Source organism: Nicotiana tabacum, chromosome 9 (genome assembly GCF_000715075.1).
Source record: "Nicotiana tabacum cultivar K326 chromosome 9, ASM71507v2, whole genome shotgun sequence".
Classification (NCBI taxonomy): Eukaryota; Viridiplantae; Streptophyta; class Magnoliopsida; order Solanales; family Solanaceae; genus Nicotiana; species Nicotiana tabacum.
This window is the reverse complement of record NC_134088.1, coordinates 50,939,640-50,963,233: the sequence shown is the minus strand read 5'-3', so window position 1 is coordinate 50,963,233 and position 23,594 is coordinate 50,939,640. Positions and strand designations below refer to the sequence as shown.

General features: G+C 37.0%; 1 protein-coding gene across 2 annotated transcripts in view; it reads left to right on the top strand.

Moving 5' to 3' along the window:
* The window catches only part of LOC107814435 (calcium-transporting ATPase 3, endoplasmic reticulum-type), a 108,174-nt gene that overhangs the window by 53,107 nt on the left and 31,473 nt on the right, over positions 1-23,594 (top strand). For both annotated transcript variants that reach the window (XM_075221674.1, XM_075221676.1), the window contains 5 exons: positions 833-977; positions 2,130-2,237; positions 5,654-5,806; positions 6,270-6,374; positions 16,969-17,165. In XM_075221674.1, the coding sequence (XP_075077775.1) occupies positions 833-977; positions 2,130-2,237; positions 5,654-5,806; positions 6,270-6,374; positions 16,969-17,165 (708 nt within the window). The remainder of the gene's footprint in view (positions 1-832; positions 978-2,129; positions 2,238-5,653; positions 5,807-6,269; positions 6,375-16,968; positions 17,166-23,594) is intronic.

The following is a 23,594-nucleotide window of genomic DNA, read 5'->3' as shown; positions in this document are numbered from 1 at the left end:
TTATTTCTTTTTATAATAATAGTAGCACCATAATGGTTTTAATTGATTCTGCATTTACTTACTGATTTTTATGTTAGATTTTCTCTTTTTGTCTGTTATATGCAAGTGCTATCTTCACTTCAAAATAACTTAAGAACATATGTCAGTTTTGATCGTGAAATCTCTTCAAGTTTGGCTAAATTGAAAATAAAACAACCAATTGCCTTCTATATGTTTGAAGCCGTTGATCATGTATAAGGGTAATACCGGAGTGGAAAAACTAGAAAGAACCAAACACATGCTAAAGCTCTAACACAAACTCAACTTTTATAAGTAGCATATATATATATGTTGTTCCATAAATTGCTTCCGGGCAATTGGTTTGTATGTCATACAATTATGAATTGGTTATGTGTCCCAACATGTTCTGTTTACATATTCTCTCCTGTTTCATGTATCTGATGCATGAGACTCTTCTCTCGTCACGAGTGGCATGTTTAGAAGAACATTAGTACTTCTCCTTTATAGTACTTATGGCAGGGAATAAAACCAACCAAGTACACCATAGAAGCAGGGAGATTCACTGAATACCAGCTTCTTATGTTCGATTTCTGGTCAAAATTGGAGAAAAAATATATTTTAAGCAAGAGTTATCTTCCACCATAATGTAAAAGACTCCCCGACATGCTCACCACTATAATCTTTTATTGTTTTAGTCTGTTGCTCGAAGATACTTTTTGCTTTTTAACCCTACTTTATGCTCTTTTTTTCAGTCTCCTCCAATCCACCTCCCTCCCAATAGAAAAGAAATAAAAGTTAGAAAATCCTATGCTTGTTTTTCTAATTTTGGCAGCTGTTTGGCCCTTGGGACAAAGCGAATGGCTCGTTTAAATGCTATTGTGAGATCCTTGCCATCCGTGGAAACCTTGGGCTGCACGACAGTAATCTGCAGCGACAAGACTGGTACTCTCACAACAAATATGATGTCTGTGTCAAAGGTATGTTCTAAATTATATACTGTATTTGTCCCTTTTTAATCTTCCCTCCTTCCCGTTCTTCCCAAATGGCTTTTCTTACAGCAAAGGTTTTGAAAGACTGGGGGGTGGGGATGGGTGTGGGTGGGTGGGTGGTGAGGGTGCTAGGACTCCGCAAGTTAAGGCAGCATAAGAAGTGTGAAGGTGATGTAAGATTAGATGGGGTTGTGGTGCTTAAATACAGACAATTCAGATATCTAGGCTTGATGTTCCATGAGAATGGTATGATAAATGAAGATGTAACACATAGAACTAAGGTAGATGGTTGAAATAGAAAAGTTTATCGAAGAGTTCTGCGATAGTAGTCCATCTGTCAAAGTTAAAAGGCAAGTTCTGTAGAAACCATAATAAGAGCAGGAATGTTATATAAGATTGAGCGATGGGCCTCGAAAGTCAAATATATTCATAAGATGAGTGTCGTAGAAATGTGAGTGTTAAGATAGATGTGCGATTGTACTAGATTTGACGATATTAGAAATCATTACACTATTGACATTAGGTACAAGTAGCACAGTAGATGATAGGTTGAGAGAATGTCATTTGAGATGGTTTAGACATGTTTTCCAAATTCCATAGAGCCCGGTATGCAATGATCCATACGTATGAAAGCATGATAATTGAAGATATTAAAGAGGAATGAGGTAGACCTAAAATCATATCGGAGGTTTCCTTGAAAGGGCTACAATCTCCTGGAATACATGCAAACTTTGCGAAAAATAGAACGCAGCAGAAATAAAAGATCCATATAGGTGATACTAACTAGTTGGAATAAGACTTAGTCATGCTGGTAAGCTTATGTTAGGTCCAACTTTTGCTAGGAGTCTTCCTAATCTTTTCAAAGGCAGTTGAAAAGGTAGAGATAATCTAAATTGCTAAATATTCGAAAGAAATAGGCCCGGAGGACCGAAATGGATAGTAATGCAGATATTCTGCCAATGTTTTAAAAAATCATTAGCACATGTAAATTGTGTACTCTAGATTTGAAGAGCACAATATTTTTTTTAAGTCTATCATTTTCTGGTACCTACAATATTGAGGTTTGTTCATTAGTCTGTAAGTTCTTTGACAAATAGTATTCACTTGCTAAAGAATTTTTGATATTTTTTTTCTGTTCAGATCTGTGTGCTTCATTCAGTAAATAATGGTCCAGTGGCCTCTGAATACGTCATCAGTGGCACAACTTATGCACCAGAAGGTTTTATATTTGACAGCTTGGGAGCCCAGGTTTTCCTTGAACTACATATGCTTCTTTTGTTTTGACTGCAAGCAATGCCGCTCATGTGTTAGCAGTGTAGGACATGGATCCGGTGAAACTGAATTCTCCGTGATTGTGATGTAAATCTTAGACAATTATCTCTTGAATGCTTATCATCTCAAGTGAAGGCTTTGCAAAACCAAAAAAAAAAAAGGAAAAAAAGAAAAATCAGAAAACTTACCAAATATAATTTCCTTATGGCATTTAAATTTATGCAACGAGCAAGAGAAATAGGATAGTCTCTGAAAGGCAGTGTTGGCCCTGTGCTACCTTCTGAAGTTGTGAAATTGACCTTTTACATTAAGAATTTTCAAAAGCCCCCTCAAGCTTGTCATTTGTCCCTGCTAAATACTTTTCCTATCCTTTCAGCTCCTCTAAGAATGAGTCTGGTAAAGAAAATGGAGTTAGCTCAATCCCAAAATCAAGATTAAGATGTGATGATTGTGCAAAACCATATAAGGAAACTACAACTTATACACTTAATCTATGTGGGATTCTAACATCCGTTGGATGCTTAGAACTGGACATCTGGAGCATGTAGTAGCGTTACTTGGGTGAGTATAGGGTAGTTCAACATTAGGAATGTGTTCGGTTTTGATACCATGTCAAGAAAATGGACCTTGGACCTAAGTTAATCCCAAGAATCTAGTTCACCGATGTTGGCATCTGACTAGTCCTGTGTTTTCTTTGTTGAAATAAGAAAGGTACAGGACAGCTAATTCGTAGTGGTATGCGTTAACCTAATTTTATTGGTCCAAGGACCCTCTATGATGAGTTTGCTACACTCCGGGATTCTGTGAATTGAAATGCCATTTTTCTCATGTCTGATGCCTAGATGATTCTCCAGCACTTAGTAGGCAAACTCTTTTGCATGTACAAAACCTGTGAAGTGGGCGGCTTCTTGATCAGCCTGTATATATGCTATTAGTAGAAAGTAAACACCCTTCTACTTTACAGAAAACAACTAGTGTTAGAACCCCTGCGATGCGCGGATAATTTGACAGAGTATTAAGCTTATAAAATTATGATCTAATATATCATATTTAAAAAAAAATATTAGTTGTTATTTTATCTTTTAATATAGTGTGCAGAAATATAACCAAATCTATACAAAATAAAAGGAACACATCATATAGTAACCAAATAATCTTGTTCCTTATTTATTCTTTATTAAATTAACAAGTGGTTAGTACTATACATTTACTAATGTGACTTTTTATTAACTTGTCAATTGGCTTATGTTATTTTTGTTATTTTTTTAAACTTATTTTATACCGTTTAAAATTCTTCAATTATCTGAATTTATCAATAATTTTCTTGGGGTTATTTATTTTATCTTTTATTTATTAACTTGTCAATTGGCTTATGATATAATTCAAAGTATAAATATCATAAAATTATCTTTATCCCCCTCTTTTTGTACATTATTTTCTACTGTAATATTTGATTAGTTTTCTCATTTTGTATTTTACTCAAAATTAAAATAATATAATATTTTTTACTAAATGATGATTTTGAATTCATCAAAAGTATGAAGAGATAAGCCTTTTGTTATTTTTGTAAAAGTCTATCAATATTTTTAATAATTACTGCCTCCGTTGCAATTTATGTGAACCTATTTCCTTTATAATCCGTGCCAAAAAGAATGACCCCTTTCCATATTTGGAAACAATTTACCTTTATGCAATGATTTATAGCCACACAAAATATATGTGCCTCATTTTGCACCATAAATTCAAAAGTCTTCTCTTTTTTCTTAAACTCCGTGCCCAGTCAAATAGGTTCACATAAATTGAAACGAAGAGAGTATTGTTTTGTGTTTTATATATAATATGCTTATCTTATGTGTAAATGTCCTAATAGTATCTTTATATATATTTTTTTCATTATGAAATTATGAGTTTATTTATTAAGTAAAATTTCCTACATGAGAAATTTAATTAGTATATACATTTTTACGCTTATCGCTTGATATTCTTTCGTTCTTTTTTTTAGTATTCTTCCTTTATGACTATTTGTTTATTATGATTTTAGTTATTATTATATGTATGACTTTTCTCATCATAATTCTAATAATAAGTCTGATATTTTATATTTTCCATAAATTTATATATTATTATATTTATATATTTTCCCACAAAGAGGGGGATAAAGATAATTTTCTTGATTGTTATTTATTTATATTTTATTTTTTTATTAATTCAAAGTATAAATATCATAAGATTATCTTTTATCCCCCTCTTTTCGTATATTCTTTTCTACTATAATATTTCATTATCTTTCTCATTTTGTTTTTTACTCAAAATTTAAATATATAATATTGTTTTAGTAAATTATAATTTTGAATTCATCACAATTATAAAGAGATAAGCCTTTTGTTATTTTTGTGTTTATTTATTATACGGAAATTATTATATTATTCTTTTAAATGGATGGTGTTGAATTATTTCAAAGATTAAACATAGAAGTTGTTTTATTATATGTCATAAATCTATTAATAATTGTAATAATTATTATTTTTATGTTATTTTCAATAAGAAATTAAATTAAATTCTCCTCCCCGTTTGTATTTAATATGGAAGTTTAATTTTTTTATTAAGATTACTACATAAGAATTTAAATTATATCTTTATATTTTTTTATTTATTTTTGGAGTTTTATCTATTATAATATTTTTAGTTACATGATCTTATCCATATAGCAAGACCATATGAATTATTATTCAAAAACTTTCTCATCTCAAAAAATAAATTAGTCTTATCCTTTTATGTATCTTAACACTGAAGTTATTTATTTATATATTTTTCCTCATTTATTATAATAATTTCCTAAAACATATATAGATATTTAATTATTTTTTGTTCAAATTCAAAATGAGTAACTAATTATTAACTAAACTAACTAATTTTGTCCTAAAACTACTATATGTCTTTCTCCTATGCTGCCACTTGTCATAATCCTAGGCTAGATTTCCTTCCTTTTAATAATATATAGTTATAGATATAGATATAGGTATAGATATAGCAAGACCATATGTATTATTATTATTCAAAAACATTCTCATCTCAAAAAATAAATTAGTCTTATCCTTTTATGTATCTTAACACTGAAGTTATTTATTTATATATTTTTCCTCATTTATTTTTATAATAGTTTCCTTAAAAATATATAGATATTTAATTATTTTTATTTCAAATTCAAAATGAGTAACTAATTATTAACTAAACTAACTAATTTTTTTCTTCCTAAAACTACTTTATGTCTTTCTCCTATAGGCTAGACTTCATTCCTTTAATAATATATAGATTATTTGTTTGCTACTTGCTTCTATTCTCCTTAGTATCTTCATTTAATAGTTCATTTGTTTTGGTGTTCCTATGAGCAGCTAGAGATTCCTGCACAACTTCCTTGTCTTCTTCATATAGCAATGTGCTCAGCTCTTTGCAATGAGTCTGTTATACAGTACAACCCAGATAAGAGGATTTACGAGAAGATTGGTGAATCAACTGAAGTTGCCCTTCGTTTGCTGGCAGAAAAAGTTAGTCTTGACTTTAGCTTCTGTAGTTTCTTTATTACTTCCTAACCCTCTAATTTATATAACATTTCTTTCTATTTTGTATAAGTCCCAAATGTTTGACATCATTTAATTGATAACATTAGTTTATAATCCCACCTGTGGGATTATACTAGGTTTGTTGTTGTTGTTGTATTAGTTTATACAACTTTACATTTTTCAAGATCTATAATTTATTTAATAACTCAAATTTTAAATGATTTGATGATTTTCTATCAATCTATCTGTACAACCATTATTTCTATTGTTTCCTTTCACTATTACTTATATAATAAGTCAAATTAACATTTTAGTTCCCACAGGTCAAATAAAAAGGGATGAAGGAAGTATTTGTTTAAGATATGTACATTTTGCATGCGCATAAATTGAATTTCTGACTGATAATCAGATGTAATTCTATGTTTCTTCTCTCTTCAATTTTTGTCAGATTGGTCTTCCTGGTTTTGATACAATGCCATCTGCTTTAAATATGCTAAGCAAGCATGAACGGGCATCTTATTGTAATCGCTATTGGGAAAGCCAATTTAAAAAGGTGAGTTATGCTAATTTATTTATCTTTTTACTTTGATAATAAAAAATTTTAAGAGTTGCATTCACATTCTCATGGATTTTCAAACTGAATTGCTTGTGCTTAAACTTGGAAATAAATTATATCTGAGATATCCAAATGGGAGCGTGATTCAAGTTGCCGAACACATTTGAAATCATGTTACTTTCATAAGTGTTCCAAATGTGTTCCCCTATTGGATCTTACTAAAAGCGTGCTTCCCGCTGAGATGATAGTAACTCCCTATTATCAAATGCGCACAAGACCGTGAAATTTATGCAATAGTTTTATCATGGAAAATACGGTGAATATAATGGTTTTCACCATTTCGATTGTCACATTCGTTAAAGACATCATGCATCAATTGTTCCCTCTTGTTTGCATCTGCCTTTAAAATTTTGAATGAAGGCAAAAAGCTAAGATGAATTCAAGGTAAAAGTTTGTTACAGGTAATACAATCTTAAATAGCAGCTGGGTGCACCAAGCTTTTGCGACTAGGGGGTTCCAGCGTAGAGCTGGACCATCTATTGAGAAAAAGTGGTTATTGCAAGTTCTACAAATCCCTAGTAGTCCGGACCTATGTTACTCGAACTCTTCAACAATGTTGTTGGGTGCGTGTCGGATCCTCCAAATTTAGTGCATTTTTGGAGGATCCGACACGGGTGCGGCAGCACTTTTGGAGAGTCCGTGCAACATAGATCCGGACTATCTATTGAGAAAAAGTGGTTATTGCAAGTTCTACAAATCCCTAGTAGTCCTCAATTTTTGGTTGCAAAACGTGAAAGGTCTTGAACTGCGACCGTGGGCCACCCTTAGATTTGTGAGCTAATTCAGTCTAGAATGCGAATTTTTTTTTTCGATTAGTTAATTCAGTCTAGAGCATAATTCTGCCAAGCAAGAAATACAAGGCACTGTTACATGAATAAGTCAGAACTTGTCCCTTTTCGGGCTTGGCTACTGTTTAACCTTTGGTGTTTATAGAAGTTGTGTAGGGTCCTATAGACTATTTATCTTTAGATTTCTAGAATTTATCTCCTTTCCCCCTTTCTCTTGAATCGTATGTGTCACGCCTCAGACCTTCACATATATATATATATATATATGTATACATATTATTATGCTCGTATAATATTTTCTTCAATCCATGGTTAGCCCTGGCACGTAAACTGATGACCAAATTAACTATTAGTGCACCATAAAGTCTTTAAAGCCTTACGAAATATTACGAGGCTTTATATTTTGTCACGCCGCGCGCGCGCACACACACACACACACACACACACACACACACACATATATATATATATATATATATATATAACCACGCTCGTATAATATTTTCTTAGTTCGTGGTTAGCCCTGACACGCAAAACGATGACCTAATTAATCATTAGTGCACCATAAAGTCTTTAAAACCTTACGAAATTTTACAGGGCTTTATATTCTTACCTGCTTAGTAACATTCTTCCTCGAATGTTGGAACTTAGCCTTCTTCATCCGTAGAACAAGCTCTTAGGTTTCTTTGCTACCAGTTCATTTCCTTTAGAGTCTCAAAATTTAGTCGACTTCTCGAATGTCTCGCAAGTCATTCCTACTTATAGAATTATCCTCCTTTTAGGTCTATGACCCTAAATGGGCCATAGACCTCCTTCACAAAACTTTAACTTTCTTACGGCCTCTAAATTCGGCTAACTCCCCAAATTCTTAAAAATTTCGGCATAGTTTTCTTTGTATACAAGACTATCCAAAATACCTTCAACCTGTCAGCGAGCCATAAGAAACACAATAATAAGGCCATCCATGGCAGCAACCAATGCCACAACAACTCAATACACAATAAGATGCTTGACTATGGCCCATTTGGCATTTTACTCTTCAAACATATTACCATAGTCGCTCTTCGTCTCAAATGCAACTCGATACACTTAAGTACACATAATAAACACCATGTAGCTTCTCTCCTCATATTTGAATTGTTAGAAATAGTATAGAAGGATTTAGGTATATGTAAACATTGTATATAAATAGGGCTATTGTATGACATTTAACGTACATCAATAACATACATCTAGTGAGAAATCTCCGCTGTGCGGTAACCAACGAGTCCGCGACAGTCACCGTGCCTTTTTTCTGGTGAATTTCAGGATGTTTTTGCGTCACCTCTTCTCCGGTGGTTTTTTGTTATGAAAAGTAACACCACCAGCAGATGCGGAATTCTCAAGCGACCAAACCCCAAAAAACCACATTGGCAGAACCCTAGCCATGCGCCCTCACGTGTCTGAAGAACCTTTGACGCCGGAGGCACGTCAGACCCATGCGCCGGCGCGTGACACTTTTTCCAACCATTTTTTGAAAAGGTTTCTTCCGGACAATTGTCTCGTCTAGTAATTCCGACCCTACCCGTACTATTTTCTTTCATTCCGATCACTTTGGGATTTTTCCGGCGACCACTAATTTTTCGGCAGCTACAGTAAATTTTCCGGCGACTACAGTGTTTCCTTCGTCTGTTTCAGCGAGTTACAATTGATTCTTCCTGTTATTTGGTGATAATTTGCTAGACCTCTCTTCAATCCAACGATGTGTCTGGGATTTGATGTTTTTGGGTCTAAAAACATGGGTTATGGAAGTTCCAGTGTTATGATTATGTCACGATCCCAATCTCCCACCGTAGGATGTCGTGATGGCAGCTAGTCTGTAAGACTAGGTAAGCCTAACATATAAATAGGGTTATTGTAAGACACTTAACGTACACCAATAATATATTATTTCCCGTGCTTTCTCACATGAACATCTACACTCAAGAGACAATGCAAAGCATGAACTTTATTTCTAGAATCACATGAACGTTACCTTTACATACATTTGAGCTATATACATTTGAGCTCCGTAAACAATCACGCAACATCATTATTACACTTCTTTACGTGAAGATGAATTCTTACCTAATCGAACATAAATGGATACAACTTGGACTTCTTCATATGTGAAAGCTTACATACATGTACCTTTGGAGCTAATGAAGGCATTTTACTTTTTACCCACCTTTCTTTGGTACATGGCTTCTTAGGAATTGAGTTTTGCAATAATTTTCTTGAATCTATTATAACTCGTAACCTGTCTTATCCAAATTTGCAACGTAGGATTTTCTTACTGGTGATCCTCTTTATATGCTCTTCTGTTTCGAAGGAATATCAAGCGATGGGTTGTGCACCTATTCTTGTAGTATTGACCTACGACACATTGAGTCGACTGAAAACAACCTTAAGGGTAAGGCCATTCTAAGGCCACATTCCTTTTCTTCTTGTAATGCTCGTAGGGTCTAGTAGGAACTAAGGGTCCATTTTACTCCCTTTATGAAAACTCTCATGCACCTTTTCATTGCTTAACACTTCCAAAGTACCCTTAACGCCTTTCATGAACTTCTATTCAAACATGTCCCTTGCCCTCATTGGACTTCCTTTGAAACTTTAAGCCCTTTTCAAACTATTTGTAAACGACCTTTCATTGTCCTTAAGTTTGAATATAACACTTGCCCTACTTGAGTCAATCATCGGTAAGTAACTCATGTTATTACCAATACTATATCTACTAATTAATGTCGTTTTGAGTTGTAGCTTGAGATATATCATAGTAAGCATGCCCAATTCGTATCAAATGTTTATCATCTCTTTTGATGCCCCTGTGATATACTCATAACCCGTTCTTGTGTATTTGGGTAGGCTATTCTGTTTGTTACCTTTAGATTACCCTCTCGGCCTAGTCGAAGTGTTGGTACTGCTTTCTCTTTGTGACTTGGATATTCGTTCCTCGTCTCGTTTCATTCTAAATGCATCATTAACACCCTTACTAAGTCACATAGCTCCCTATCTCCCATAAACTCGTGGTATCATTGTATGTGTTTCTTGACTTAACCACACCATCACATCTTCACTAGTAGTCTCACTTTCCCGTTATAACACAGAGTCATGAACTCCCCGTCATCTTTTAGTTTATAGTTGTTGATACCGAAATCCGTTGCGTTAGTGTTGGTAGTTTCGTACCTTTTATTAACAATTTTGCTCTAAATGAGTTTATGAGGCTGGTATGAACTCCTTTACGGTAACTATGATCATCTTAGCTTAGAGATCATCTTTAACTTCTTTTACCTCATTTCCTCTAGTTGGTAAGTCTTTTCTTACTAAAACAACATATCAAAGTGACCTTGATTACCCAACTTTACCCCATTAATGGAAAGTATGTACCTGCACCCTTCTATATGCCTTGTGGGTTCTTTCCCTTATTTGTGGATACATCATATTAGCCTCAAGACACTTGTTGCGACATCAATGAGGAAGTGTACCCTTCCATGCATCACTTAACACATACCTTGCTTGTAAGATTCTTAATGAAATTGGAGGAAATTAAAAAGGGGAAGAATAAAGGGAAAACTGAACTTAAAAAGTTGGCATGGGGAGGGCAGTGGGAAGAAGGAAAAAGACAGGTCTAAAAAGCTCATTCTAAATGAAAGTGAAGCTACTTAGTTGGAATTTACATGGTCTAAACAATAATAATAAGAGTACTACTTTGAAATCTCTTATAAAGAAATGAAGGGTTGATGTCTTATGTCTACAAGAGACCAAAATTGAGGACCCGAGAACGATCAGGTAGATTTGGGGGAATATATGGGTTTCATGGGCTGATTTGAAAACATGTGGTACTCGAGGGATCTTAATCTAAGTTGCGCGGACTCTTCGTTTTTGGTGACGCACCCGTCTCGACACGGGACGGGAGCGGGTGCGGGAGCGGGATACGTCCCGTATTCGGTCAACTAACTTCGGATACTTTGACCTGAGTCCATCGACAAATTTGGGGCGAAATTGAGATTTTGATTTCTCAAAATTAAAAATAAAACAGATTTAAGACATGGGAAATGGCATACCTTCAATATTGTAGTACTTTTGTCTCATATTTGCTGCTTTGTGTTTCGGAAAAACCAAGAATTCAAGGGGTCATGTTTTGAGTTCGGACTTCTGGTAGACAGTAGCAACGATATAGACAGAGAGTTGGTGGAAGGTCTTGAATGACTTTCTTTTTCTCTTTATAGCTCTATTTTTTATAATTTTGATTTTTTTTGGCCGAATCCCCATATCCTTATCCATACCTGGATCCGCACCTCCGAATCTTAAAATTTAAATTTTGCCGAATCCGACACTCGGATCTGTGCCCGTATCAGATGCCCGCACCCGAGTCCGAGCAAATTAGATCCTAATCATGTGGGACAAAAGATTCTGTCAATGTGTTGAATTCCAAACTAGGGTCTTCTCAATTTCGTGTAGATTTGAAAGCTTAACAGATGATTTTATATGGGTCTTGACAAGGGTTTATGGTCCTCACTCCAATTCAGAAAGAAATGTATTATGGCATGAATTAGCAGCAGTCAGGGGATTGTGGTCTGATCACTTGGTAATTGGTGGTGATTTTTCATTGTTTGTAGATTTAAAAGTGAATGACTCAACTGTACAAGGAGATCTAGGGCAATGATTGACTTCTCTAACATTACCATGGATCTGGATTTTGCTTGATCTTCCACTTCAGGGTGCCCAATTCATCTGGTAAATAGGGGAGGATTTTCTCCAAGCCTCAAGAATTGACAGGTTCCTTGTTTCACTAGAATGGAATGACATGTTCAAAGATATTAAACAGATTGCTATGCCTAGAATGATCTATCTTCACAAGCCTATTATCCTAGAAAGTGGGGATTGGGAGGTCACACCCTGTTACTTCAAGTTTGAAAATATGTGGCTACAAATTGAATTTGTTTATGACAAAAGGATAGTGGAATTCTTATATAGTAGTGGATACTCCAGATTTCATCCTCAACCAAAAGTTAAGGAATCTTAAGAAAGAATCACAAAATGGAACAAGGAAGTTTTTGGCAAGGTTGAAGTTAAGAGGAACAAGGCGCTTGCTGAACTAGACCTACTAGAGCAGATTGCTGAACATAGGGCTCAAACTTCAGAAGAAAACTAAAGGCACTCAACCTAAGATTTGAATTACAACAAATAGCAATTGCAGAAGAAATCTCTTGGAAGCAAAAATCCAGATATTTTTGGTTGAAGGAAGGAAATAAGAACACAAAATTCTTTCAAAGAATGGCAAACTCACATAGAAGAAGCAACTGTATTGATAGACAAAAAGTGAGGGAAGAGATAATAGAAGATAAAATGCTACCCAGGGATGAAATCTTGGGCCATTACCAGAATCTATACAACGAGGCAGAATCATGGAGGTCTGCAGCAGACTTTGAGGGGTTGCCCACACTCTGTATATAGGAAAGTGAAGAATTAGAACTACCTTTTGATGAATTAGAGGTGCTGGAAGCTTTGAATTTCTGTGCCCCAGACAAAGCATCAGTTCCTGATGGATTCACTATGACTTTTTTTCAGAAGTCCTGGGAGTTTGTCAAGTCACATATTTTAGATGCCCTCAATTATTTCCATCAGAACTGTCACATGTGAGATCTTGTAATGCTTCTTTTATTGCACTTATACCAAAAAAGAAAGGTGCTATTGAGCTCAGAGACTTCAGGCCTATCAGTCTAATAGGCAGTGTTTACAAGTAGACTGCAAAAATTTAGCTGAAAGAAGGAAGAAGGTCATTAGCAAGCTGGTATCAGGACAACAGAGTGCATTCATGAAAAAAAAAGCAAATCACAATTGCTTCCTTTGATGGCTAATGAGGTCTTGGACTGGAGAATTAAAAGTGGTAAATCTAGAATTTTGTGCAAGTTGGATAGTGAAAAGGGTTTTGACCAATTGAATTGGTTTTATTTAGTCAAGATACTGAAAAAATGGGCTATGGGAACATGTGGATAAGATGGATTTACTTCAGCATATCTACTGTGAAATATTCAGTTTTGATTAATAGAATACCTGTTTTTTTTCTCCTAAGAAGAGTCACAGGGGATTCCCTCTCCCATATTTCTATTTATATATGTAAGGGCTCACCCAGATGCTGGAGAAGGCTAAAGAATTACAATGGATACAAGGGTTTCATGTTGGCAGAAATCCTGCTAATGCAGTATCTGTCTCTCTGATACCCTGATCTATTTGTGGGGCAGAAAGGTCTCAAACCTCAACTTTACTCTACCAATCTTTGAAGCAACTTCTGGCTTACACATTAACATGCTTAAGAGTATTATAAACCCTGTTAATGTAGTACCCAACCTAGATGAGCCAGTTGACATCATATGTTACCAAATAGGACCTTTTCCCACCACATACATGGGATTGTCCCTTGGTGCTAAAGTCAAACCAGTTGGCATATGGAATGGAGTCATTGAAAAAATTAAGAAAAATCTAGCAACTCGATAAATGCAGTACCTCTCAATGGGTGGCAGGCTTAGTTTGGTCAATAGTTTTCTTGACAGTATCCCTACCTATTGCATGACATTATATCCAATGCCAAGTTCAGTCTTGAAGCAGATTGATAGACTGAGAAGGAAGTTTTTATGGGAAGGCAACAACTTAACACACAAATTCTCTCTTGTGAAGTGGACAAGAGTAACACAACCTAAGGCACACGGGGGCTTAAGAATTAGAAATTCAAAACTACACAATAAAAGCATGCTGATGAAATGGCTATGGAAATATTGGCAGAGTGAGGCAGGTTATTGGAAGGAAGTCGTAGATGCTAGATATGGAGTTCAAAATAAATGGTGCACAAGGAAAAGCACAAGTTCTCATTGGGTTGGGTATGGAAGCACATCAATAGTTATCACAATGAATTCTTCCAGAATGTATCCTTTAAAGTGGTCGTCATGTCGGATTTTGGGAGGACAAATGGCTTGGTAACACTGTATTAAAAGAATCCTATACTGGGTTATATTAGATCACCATCAGCCAGAATGTAGAGATTGCTCAAATGCAAGGAGGGTAACAATTGGAACCCTCTATTTAAAAGGAACCTACAAGACTAGGAAGTCAATGATCTTTTTGCACTCCTAGAAGTTTTGGGTGGTCATAGAACTGATGATCAGCTACCCGACAAGATCCTATAGGGAAACACCAAGGAGGCATACATGGCACGAAGAGCTCGTCATTCTGCTTTTGAATAATGACAAATATGTATTGGAAAGCACAATGACGAGCTCTTCGTGCCATGTATGCCTCGTTTGGCAATGATAATAAGCTCATCAGGTTATAGCTGTCCTTGAGAGTATCAGTGTTATCAAAGGCGTAAAACACAAAAAAGCTCTAAGGTCCATTTGCCAAACGAGGCATACATGGCATGAAGAGCTCGTCATTATGCTTTCCTAGCAACTTGTCTTCCGAGGGAGGCTTATGTTTTCTTCATCACCTTCAAGGTTTGGTCTTTCCTATATCTCATGCCTTAGCAACTCATTCACTTTTCTACTCAATCCACTTAGGATCATATATGACCCTCACATAATCCATATGTACTAGTTGACTCTAGGTCTCAATTGTCGTGTCGTTAGCTCTTGAGAGGTGGCTAAAACTCCAAACATATTCCTCATATATGGTATGTTTCGAATACCATGAACTTAGCTCTCATGTTCAACAATACACGTTAGCTCTTATTCGTCACTTGTCGACATGTACTACATGGCCATGGTTAGGACTTGCCAAACCAAAAGTTTTAGCTGACCAAAAGTTTTAGTCGACATTCGTCACGTTAGCTCTTATTCGTCACTCGTCTTTCTCGATATGTCTTTTCCTTTCATCATAAAGATGCACGCACTAATCATACTAAAACATTATTCTGAGCTCTTCTTGTACTTGAGTCATAAGACGTTCATGTGAACTCATCAATTTGCACCACTTTAGCTCATTGGTGCTTGTCTACTCACAACTTTTTCTCAAAGAAGCATGGGACACAAGTCTTGCTTGCTTGGCTTTTGACTTCTCTATTTTCCCTGTTTGAGTCTCACTTGATCTCATCAGTAGTGGTCGTTGCAATGATTGTATTATTTTAGTTCCTTTGACAAGAATCTTAATATTGTTTAGGGACATAACTTCTTGATATGCCCTTACTCATTCTAATCTTTAGAACTCATTTACGAATCCTTGTACGATTCCAAATGTTTCTGAGAACGGAGCTTTTTTGTCTCCTTCATAGCTTATCCTTGACACCCCTTTAGGATATCTCTGATGTTCGAGGCCAACTGTTTGACGTTATTTACCTTGGTCTTCTTTCTAACTTATATCCCTTTCATCAGTACGAGGGAAACTGGTACCTCTCACATAAATCTTTGCAACTCGCGACATTTCTTAGGCCTTGGGCCTTTCTTTTTCCACCGCATCGTGTGTATATTTACCGTGAAATTGACGGACGAATCATTTAGACTTTACTCTAAATTTCGACGCACGATCTAGAGTAGAACAAGGGAAACTTTCCTAAATGTCGTTGTAGCCTCCCCAATATAAGTGTGGTTAGCCACACTAACACACCTCCATAACACCCTAGGACTCTTGAACCTAGTGTTGTGATACCAAGTTTGTCACGTCCCAAACCTTCACACACACACACAACAACAACAACATACCCAATATTATATATATATATATATATATATATATATATATATATATATATATATATTTTTTATCCGTGGTTAGCTTGGCTTGCAAAACGATGATCAAATTAATCATTAGTGCACCATAAAGTCTTTAAAGCCTTACGAAAATTTACTCGGCTTTACAGTATGATCATTGCTGCTTCTATGGCCCCGATGATTGTATTTTTAATCTGAAGTTGAAAAATCAGGAAAGGTTAATTTTGCAGAGTATTTAGAATCAACACCTTTGGAAGATATTCGGGACAAGGTAGGAGTAGCCTCGGTGGAGGACAAGATGCGAGAAGCGAGGCTTAGGTGGTTTGGACATGTGAAGAGGAGAAGCACAGATGCTCCAGTGAGGAGGTGTGAGAGGTTGGCCTTGGGTGGTCTGAAGAGGGGTAGAGGTAGGCCAAAGAAGTACTGGGGATAGGTTATTAGGCAGGACTTGGCGTTGATTCAGCTCACAGAGGACATGACCTTGATAGGAAGGTGTGGAGGTCGAGGATTAGGGTAAAATGTTAGTAGGTAGTCGAGTGTGTGTTTTCCCCATACCGGTAGTAGTAGCTAGTCAGCCTTGTATTTTGGTTATTGACAGTCTTTATTACTACATGTTTTCTTATTATATTGCTGTTGATACTACTTGTTCTCTTATTATCTTGTTATGGTTACTGCTTGTTTTCTTATTATCTTGCTGTTGGTATTGCTTGTTGTTACTGCTCTCTTTTTCTATCCTTGAACTGGGGGTCTATCAGAAACAACCTCTCTACCCTCAAGGTAGAGGTAAAGTCTGCGTACACACTAACCTTCTCATACCCACTCGTGGGATTATACTGGATTTTTTGTTGTTGTTGTTGTTGTTGTTGTATTTAGAATCAACGCCTTTCATTTTCCTTCTCCCGGAAATCAAGCTGCTTTATTAATTTGTTTACTTATATGATTATCATTTATGAAAAAGAATCAAAACACCAAATTTGGTGCTATGCTTGTTGTGATATTCGTCTTTACTTATTCCATATCTTGCAGGTTTCTGTACTGGAATTTTCACGTGATCGCAAAATGATGAGTGTGCTTTGTAGCCGAAAGCAGATGGAGATAATGTTCTCAAAAGGAGCTCCGGAAAGCATACTTTCAAGATGTAACAATATACTGTGCAATGATGATGGTTCTACAGTCCCTCTTTCTGCACATATTAGAGCTCAGTTGGAAGTAAAATTTAATAGGTTAGGCCTATTCGCTCTCTTTGATGGTTGTATTTTTTCTGCAAGCTTGGTACTTGTGTGAGTGGGATATTTTGATGCGGATGGTTCAGATAGAAAGCTTGTATTCTTAGAGGTATTTTTGAAGGTCTGAATTCAACTTATCTGAAATAGGAATGACATTTGTGGAGGATATAAGTGTGGATTTTTCTGCTGTGCTGGGATTGTGGCCTTAATTTGGTGTCTATGCATATATATATGTTCAAGTCTGATACTTAGCACCTACTTCAATTATCAAAGGACAATTGATTTATGTTTTGGCTTTGTTGACTTAATTCAGTCTGCAGTCAATGAGCCAATAATAAAAGTTGCACATTTCACCAATTCATCATTTAATAATGTCCTTCGGTTGTAATATGCTAGCATTTATTACTCATTATTTTTATCGTCCGCTCTTTCTATTATCCTTTATGCTTGGTCTCTCTTATTGTTAGACAATTTCTATTCTAAAGGCATAGTGCAAATATTCACGGATTTGCAGATCTAAAAATGGCTATGTACCTATGAAATATCTGTGATGCTTCTTGAGGGGAAGTTCAAGGATTTAACAACCTCTAGTTGAGATATTTCAAAAAGAAGCTGAGTTAATGGAAGAGTAACACTTTAAAATCAACCCTTTCCAACATGTGCACATACCCTATCGTGCACTATGTAGAATAATAAAATGAACAAAAAGGGATAACTTTTTTGGAAAAAAATATCATTTTGATAGCAATCATTTCATTCGAAATTGAGAGATGGTATAATTATGATTATCCTCTGTTGTTCTTCATATCTTTGAGTCTGATTTGTCAGGACAATGCAAATAAGACTTTCTTTGTAGATCTGCAAATAAGATTTTCTTTGCAGATCATAAGTTTTTTTTTCTTTTTCTATTTCAATACTTTCTTTACAGACCGTTAGTAGTAAGATAAGTATCTCTATCTCAATCTTCCCTGAGTGAACTCCATCACCTAACAAAAGGATATGGATACTGATAAAGGCATCTCTAGATTTTAGGGAAAAAAGCGAATAAACTGCATCTACATCATGGAATTCCCGCCTTTGTGAGAAATGACAGAAACATATTTGTCATCCTCAAGGAGATATGATTATTTCTAGATGTTGAAACATTTAATTAAAGAGGGAAACAACAGGATTGGGAAGTAGAACAATATTAATGTCTTCCCTTTTCAATTGTGACTAAGTTCCAAGAGAAAAGGAAACCCAAAATGACGTCTTTTATGAAATATTTCTTTGGGAACGTTAGGAAAAGGGAAGGATAACCTAGTGGTAAAGATCCTTCACCTCCAACATAGGGTCAGGGATTCAAGTCCCTCATGAAGTAAAGTGGGAAAGAGGTACTGTTGGGTTACAGGGTGGAGGGGATTGGATGATGGAATGTACCGTAAATTATTTTTTTGGAACTTATGATAGAGCTAAGACACGAGTGAGGACAACGTGAGGAGATTCAAATAACTTACTCGTTGTGATGGGGTTGCATTAGGGATCAACCCTTAGCCCGTTTTTGTTTTCCTTGGCGATGGGGAGGTGCCATGGTGTATGTTATTTGCGGATGATTTAGTTCTGGTTGACGAGATACGAGGTGTTAATGACTGGCTGGAGGTTTGGAGACAACCTCTTGAGTCTAAAGGTTTCAAACTAAGCAGGACCAAGATGGAGTACTTGGAGTGCAAGTTCAGCAAAGTTACCCATGAAGCGGACATGGATGTGAGGCTTGATGCACAAGTCATCCCCGGGAGAGAAAGTTTCAAGTACCTTTGGTCTATAATACAAGGTGATGGGGAGATTGATGAGGATGTTACGCATCGTATCGGAGCATGATGGATAAAGTGGAGGCTCGCTTCCGGTGTCTAGTGTGATAAGAATGTGCCGGGGAAACTTAAAGGGAAGTTTTACAAGGTAGTTGTTAGACCAACTATGTTATATGAGGCAGAGTGTTGGCCGGTTAAGAACTCTCATGTCTAGAAGATGAAAGTAGCTTAAATGAGGATGTTAAGGTGGATGTATGGGCATACCAGGTTAAATAAGATTAAGACTGATGTTATTCGGGATAAGGTAGGAGTGACTCTCGTGGAGGATAAGATGCGGGAGGCGAGATTGAGATGGTTCGGACATGTTAAGAGGAGAAGCATAAAAGCCCTAGTTAGAATGTGTGAGAGGTTAGCCTTGGTGGGTATCAAGAGGGGTAGAGGTTGGTTTAAGAAGTCTTGGGAGAGGTAATTAGGCGGGACATGACGCAACTAGATCTTATTGAGGATATGACCCTTGATAGTAGGGTGTGGAAGTCGAAGATTAGGGTAGAAGATTAGTAGGTAGTCGAACGTTTCCCTTTGTTTTCTCAGTTTGCTAGCTTTAGTATGATATCTTTTAATTCATATATTGTTATTACTACCTAGAGTCTAACTGCTTTCTTGGCTTCGGTTCTATTTTTATCTTGTTTTGTTGCCATTACTCCTTTTCATCCTTTCTCCGGCCGAGAGTCTATCAGAAACCGCCTCTCTGCCCTTCCAGGGTAGGGGTAAGGTTGCGTACATCTTGCCCTCCCCAGATCTCACTTACGGGAACTCACTGGGTTTGATGTTGTTGTTGTATTAGATCTTTGAGAAACGGAGGAAGAAATAGTTTGGGTGGGCGGGAGGGGGTGGAATTTGTAGTATTTGACCCTCTGTTACCTCTCTGCAAGTGTTAAAGCTTGAATCTAATGAGGATGGGATATATGATGTTATTGTAAATATTGCGATGTTCGCATAATGTGGTGCGCCGTGTGAGATAATTATTATATCAGACTTAGATCTAAGATGAAAGGGCATATGTATTCTAGTTGTTATTCTTTGTTTGCTTAGCTTAGAATCTTTCATAGGGCTTTTTTGGAGTGGGAATGTTGATATTCTCTACTCCAATTTTTTTTTTCTGTTAGTTTACAGATATGTTTAGTGTAGTCTTGTCCCACATTGGAAAAACAGTAATATCTCTTTGTTGTGTATAACTATAAATAAAGACCTCTTGTATTGTATTTATAATTCAATATCAATAACATATTTTCTCCCGTGCCTTCTCATATGGTATCAGAGCATTAGTGAGAAACCCGTCGCTGTGCATCATTCCAGCCACTTCCGGGAAAAAAGACCTCTTCGCCGTGCAATTTTCCGGCGACTTAGAAGGCTGTCCGTAAGCAATTCACTTTCTGTTGGTGTTGTGCAAAAAACCAACACCACCACAAGACTCCTCAGGCTCTGGCGACCAAACTCCAGTCAACCCCACCGGAAAACACGCGTCCACGCGCCTGGAAAAGAAAAAAATTTTCCGGCGAGATCTGACCCACGCACCGGCGCGTGAGCACTGTTCCGGCCATATTTTGAAAAAGTTCCAGTTGAACAGTAGGATCGCCTGGTAATTCCGATTCTACCCTCACTGGTTTTGTTTCATTCCGACCACTTTGAGTTTTTCCGTTAGCTACAGTAGATTCCGACGAGCTACAATGTTCTGTTTTCCTACTGTAAACAGTGTTTTCAAGCTATTTCTTCAGTTTTCTCACAGGAGTTACTTATTTCCACTATTTCAAGTTAACCCTACTACTACAAATTGTAGCAACATGAGAACCGATGCTTTGAATAGTCGGATGGTTTCTTTAGCAGATTATATTGAGTTCCTTCAGTACAAAGCATGTAAGCAGACATCTCGTAGCGACATGGGAACCAATGTTTTGAATAGTCGGATGGTTTCTTTAGCAGATTATATTGAGTTCCTTCAGTACAAAGCATGTAAGCAGACATCTTCTGAGATAGCTTCTGTTGTTCAAACAGGTAATAGCGTGACTTGTTTCTCCCAATCTTCATCCTCTGAGTCTTGGGTCATTGATTCAGGTGCATCAGATCATATTTCTGGTAACAAATCTCTTTTCACTACTATTTTGTATTCTCAATCTCTTCCAAAAGTCACAATGGCCAATGGGTCTCAAACCATGGTAACTGCAATAAGTCAAGCAAGTCCACTTCCTTCCTTACCTTTAGATTCAGTCCTTTATGTTCCCAATAGTCATTTTAATCTCATAGTTGTTAGTCGCTTTGCCAAATCACTTAAACGCGCTATTTTATTTCTTGATGACTATGTTTTTATACAGGAACGCAGTACGGGGCGGATCATTGGTACCGGGCGTGAATCAAACGGACTTTATTACCTTATCCTTGCTAAATCACATGGACTCACATCTTGTCTTCCTTCTACAACTTGTCCTGTTACTGATTCACCAGATTTATTACATAAACGGTTGGGACATCCCAGTTTGTCAAAACTTCAGAAAATTGTATCTGGTTTATCTCACTTGTCAGCTCTAGAGTGTGAGTCATGTCAGCTCGGTAAGCATACTCGCTCCCATTTCCCTCGGCGTCTTTATAATCGAGCAGAGTCACCTTTTACTTTAGTCCATTCAGATGTTTGGGGTCCTAGTCGGGTCAGTTCCACCTTGGGATTCCGCTACTTTTTCAGTTTCATTGATGATTATTCCAGGTGCACTTGGATATTTTTGATAAAAAATCGATCTGAGCTGTTTTCTATTTTCCATACCTTCCACGCTGAAATTCAAAATCAATTTGGGGGTTTCTATTCGCACATTTCGTAGTGATAATGCCCGGGAGTATTTGTCTTCCTCGTTTCAGCAGTTTATGAAATCTCATGGGATTATTCATCAAACATCTTGTCCGTACACATCTCAACAAAATGGGGTAGCTGAAAGAAAGAATAGACATCTTATTGAAACTGCTCGTACCCTACTCATACAATCTCATGCTCCGTTGCGTTTTTGGGGGATGCAGTTCTTACATCTTGCTATCTTATTAATCGTATGCCATCTTCAGCTATCCAGAATCAAGTTCCATTCTCTATCATGTTTCCCCACTTACCTTTGTTCTCTCTTCCACCCCGTATCTTTGGAAGCACTTGTTTTGTCTATAACCTTATTCCAGGAACAAATAAGTTAGCTCCTCGTGCTCTTAAGTGCGTATTTCTGGGTTTCTCGAGAACACAAAAGGGGTATCGATGCTACTCTCCTGACCTCCAGCGGTACCTTATGTCCGCTGATGTTACCTTCTTTGAAACCCAATCATACTTCACAGGTTCGGGTCATCACTTAGATATTTCTGAGGTACTACCAGTTTCATCTTTTGGAGATTCAGTCACTCCAGCTCCACCACCTACAGCTCCAGTTGTAGCTCCACCACCTATAGCTCCAGTTGTAGCTCTACCACCTATAGCTCCAGTTCCACCACCTACAGCTCCGGTTGTAGCTCCACCACCTATAGCTCCAGTTCCTCCACATAATCCAGTTCAACCTTCTGCAGCTCAACCACTCTTGACTTATCATCGTCGTCCACATCCAGCATCAGGCCCAGGTGATTCACGCCCCGCATCAGATTCTGCACCTACTGCGGACTTGTCTCCTCTTAGTCAACCAATTGCACTCTGCACGATCCACACTTAATCCTAATCCCCACTATGTTGGTTTAAGTTATCATCGCCTGTCGTCGCCTCATTATGCTTTTATATCTTCTTTGTCCACTATTTCTATCCCTAAGTCTACAGGTGAGGCACTATCTCATCCAGGATGGCGACATGCTATGATTGACGAGACGTCTGCTTTACATGCGAGTGGCACTTGGGAGCTTGTTCCTCTTCCTGCAGGTAAGTCTGTTGTTGGTTGTCATTGGCCTCTTTATCAGTTAGATATTAAGAATGCTTTTCTCCACGGTGATCTTGAGGAAGAAGTTTATATGGAGCAACCACCTGGTTTTGTTGCTCAGGGGGAGTTTAATGGTTGTGTTGGCAGATTGCGCAAGTCACTATATGGTTTGAAACAGTCCCCTCGAGCTTGGTTTGGTAAGTTCAGCATAATTATTCAGGAGTTCGGCATGACTCGTAGTGAGGCTGATCACTCTGTGTTTTATCGGCATTCTGCTCCTAATCTGTGTATTTATCTAGTGGTTTATGTTGATGATATTGTTATTACTGGCAATGATCAGGATGGTATTACTAATCTGAAGCAACATCTATTTCAGCACTTCCAGACTAAGGATCTGGGCAGATTGAAGTATTTTCTAGGTATTGAGGTCGCTCAGTCTAGCTCATGTATTGTTATTTCACAGCGGAAGTATGTCTTAGACATTCTTGAGGAGACTGGAATGATGGGTTGCAGAGCTATCGACTCTCCTATGGATCCGAATGCTAAGCTTCTGCCTGGACGGGGGAGCCTCTTAGAGACCCTACGAGATATAGGAGGTTGGTTGGCAAATTGAATTACCTCACAGTGACTAGACCTGACATTTCTTTTCCGGTGAGTGTTGTAAGTCAGTTTATGTGATAGTCACTGGGATGTAGTTCTTCGCATTCTTCGGTATA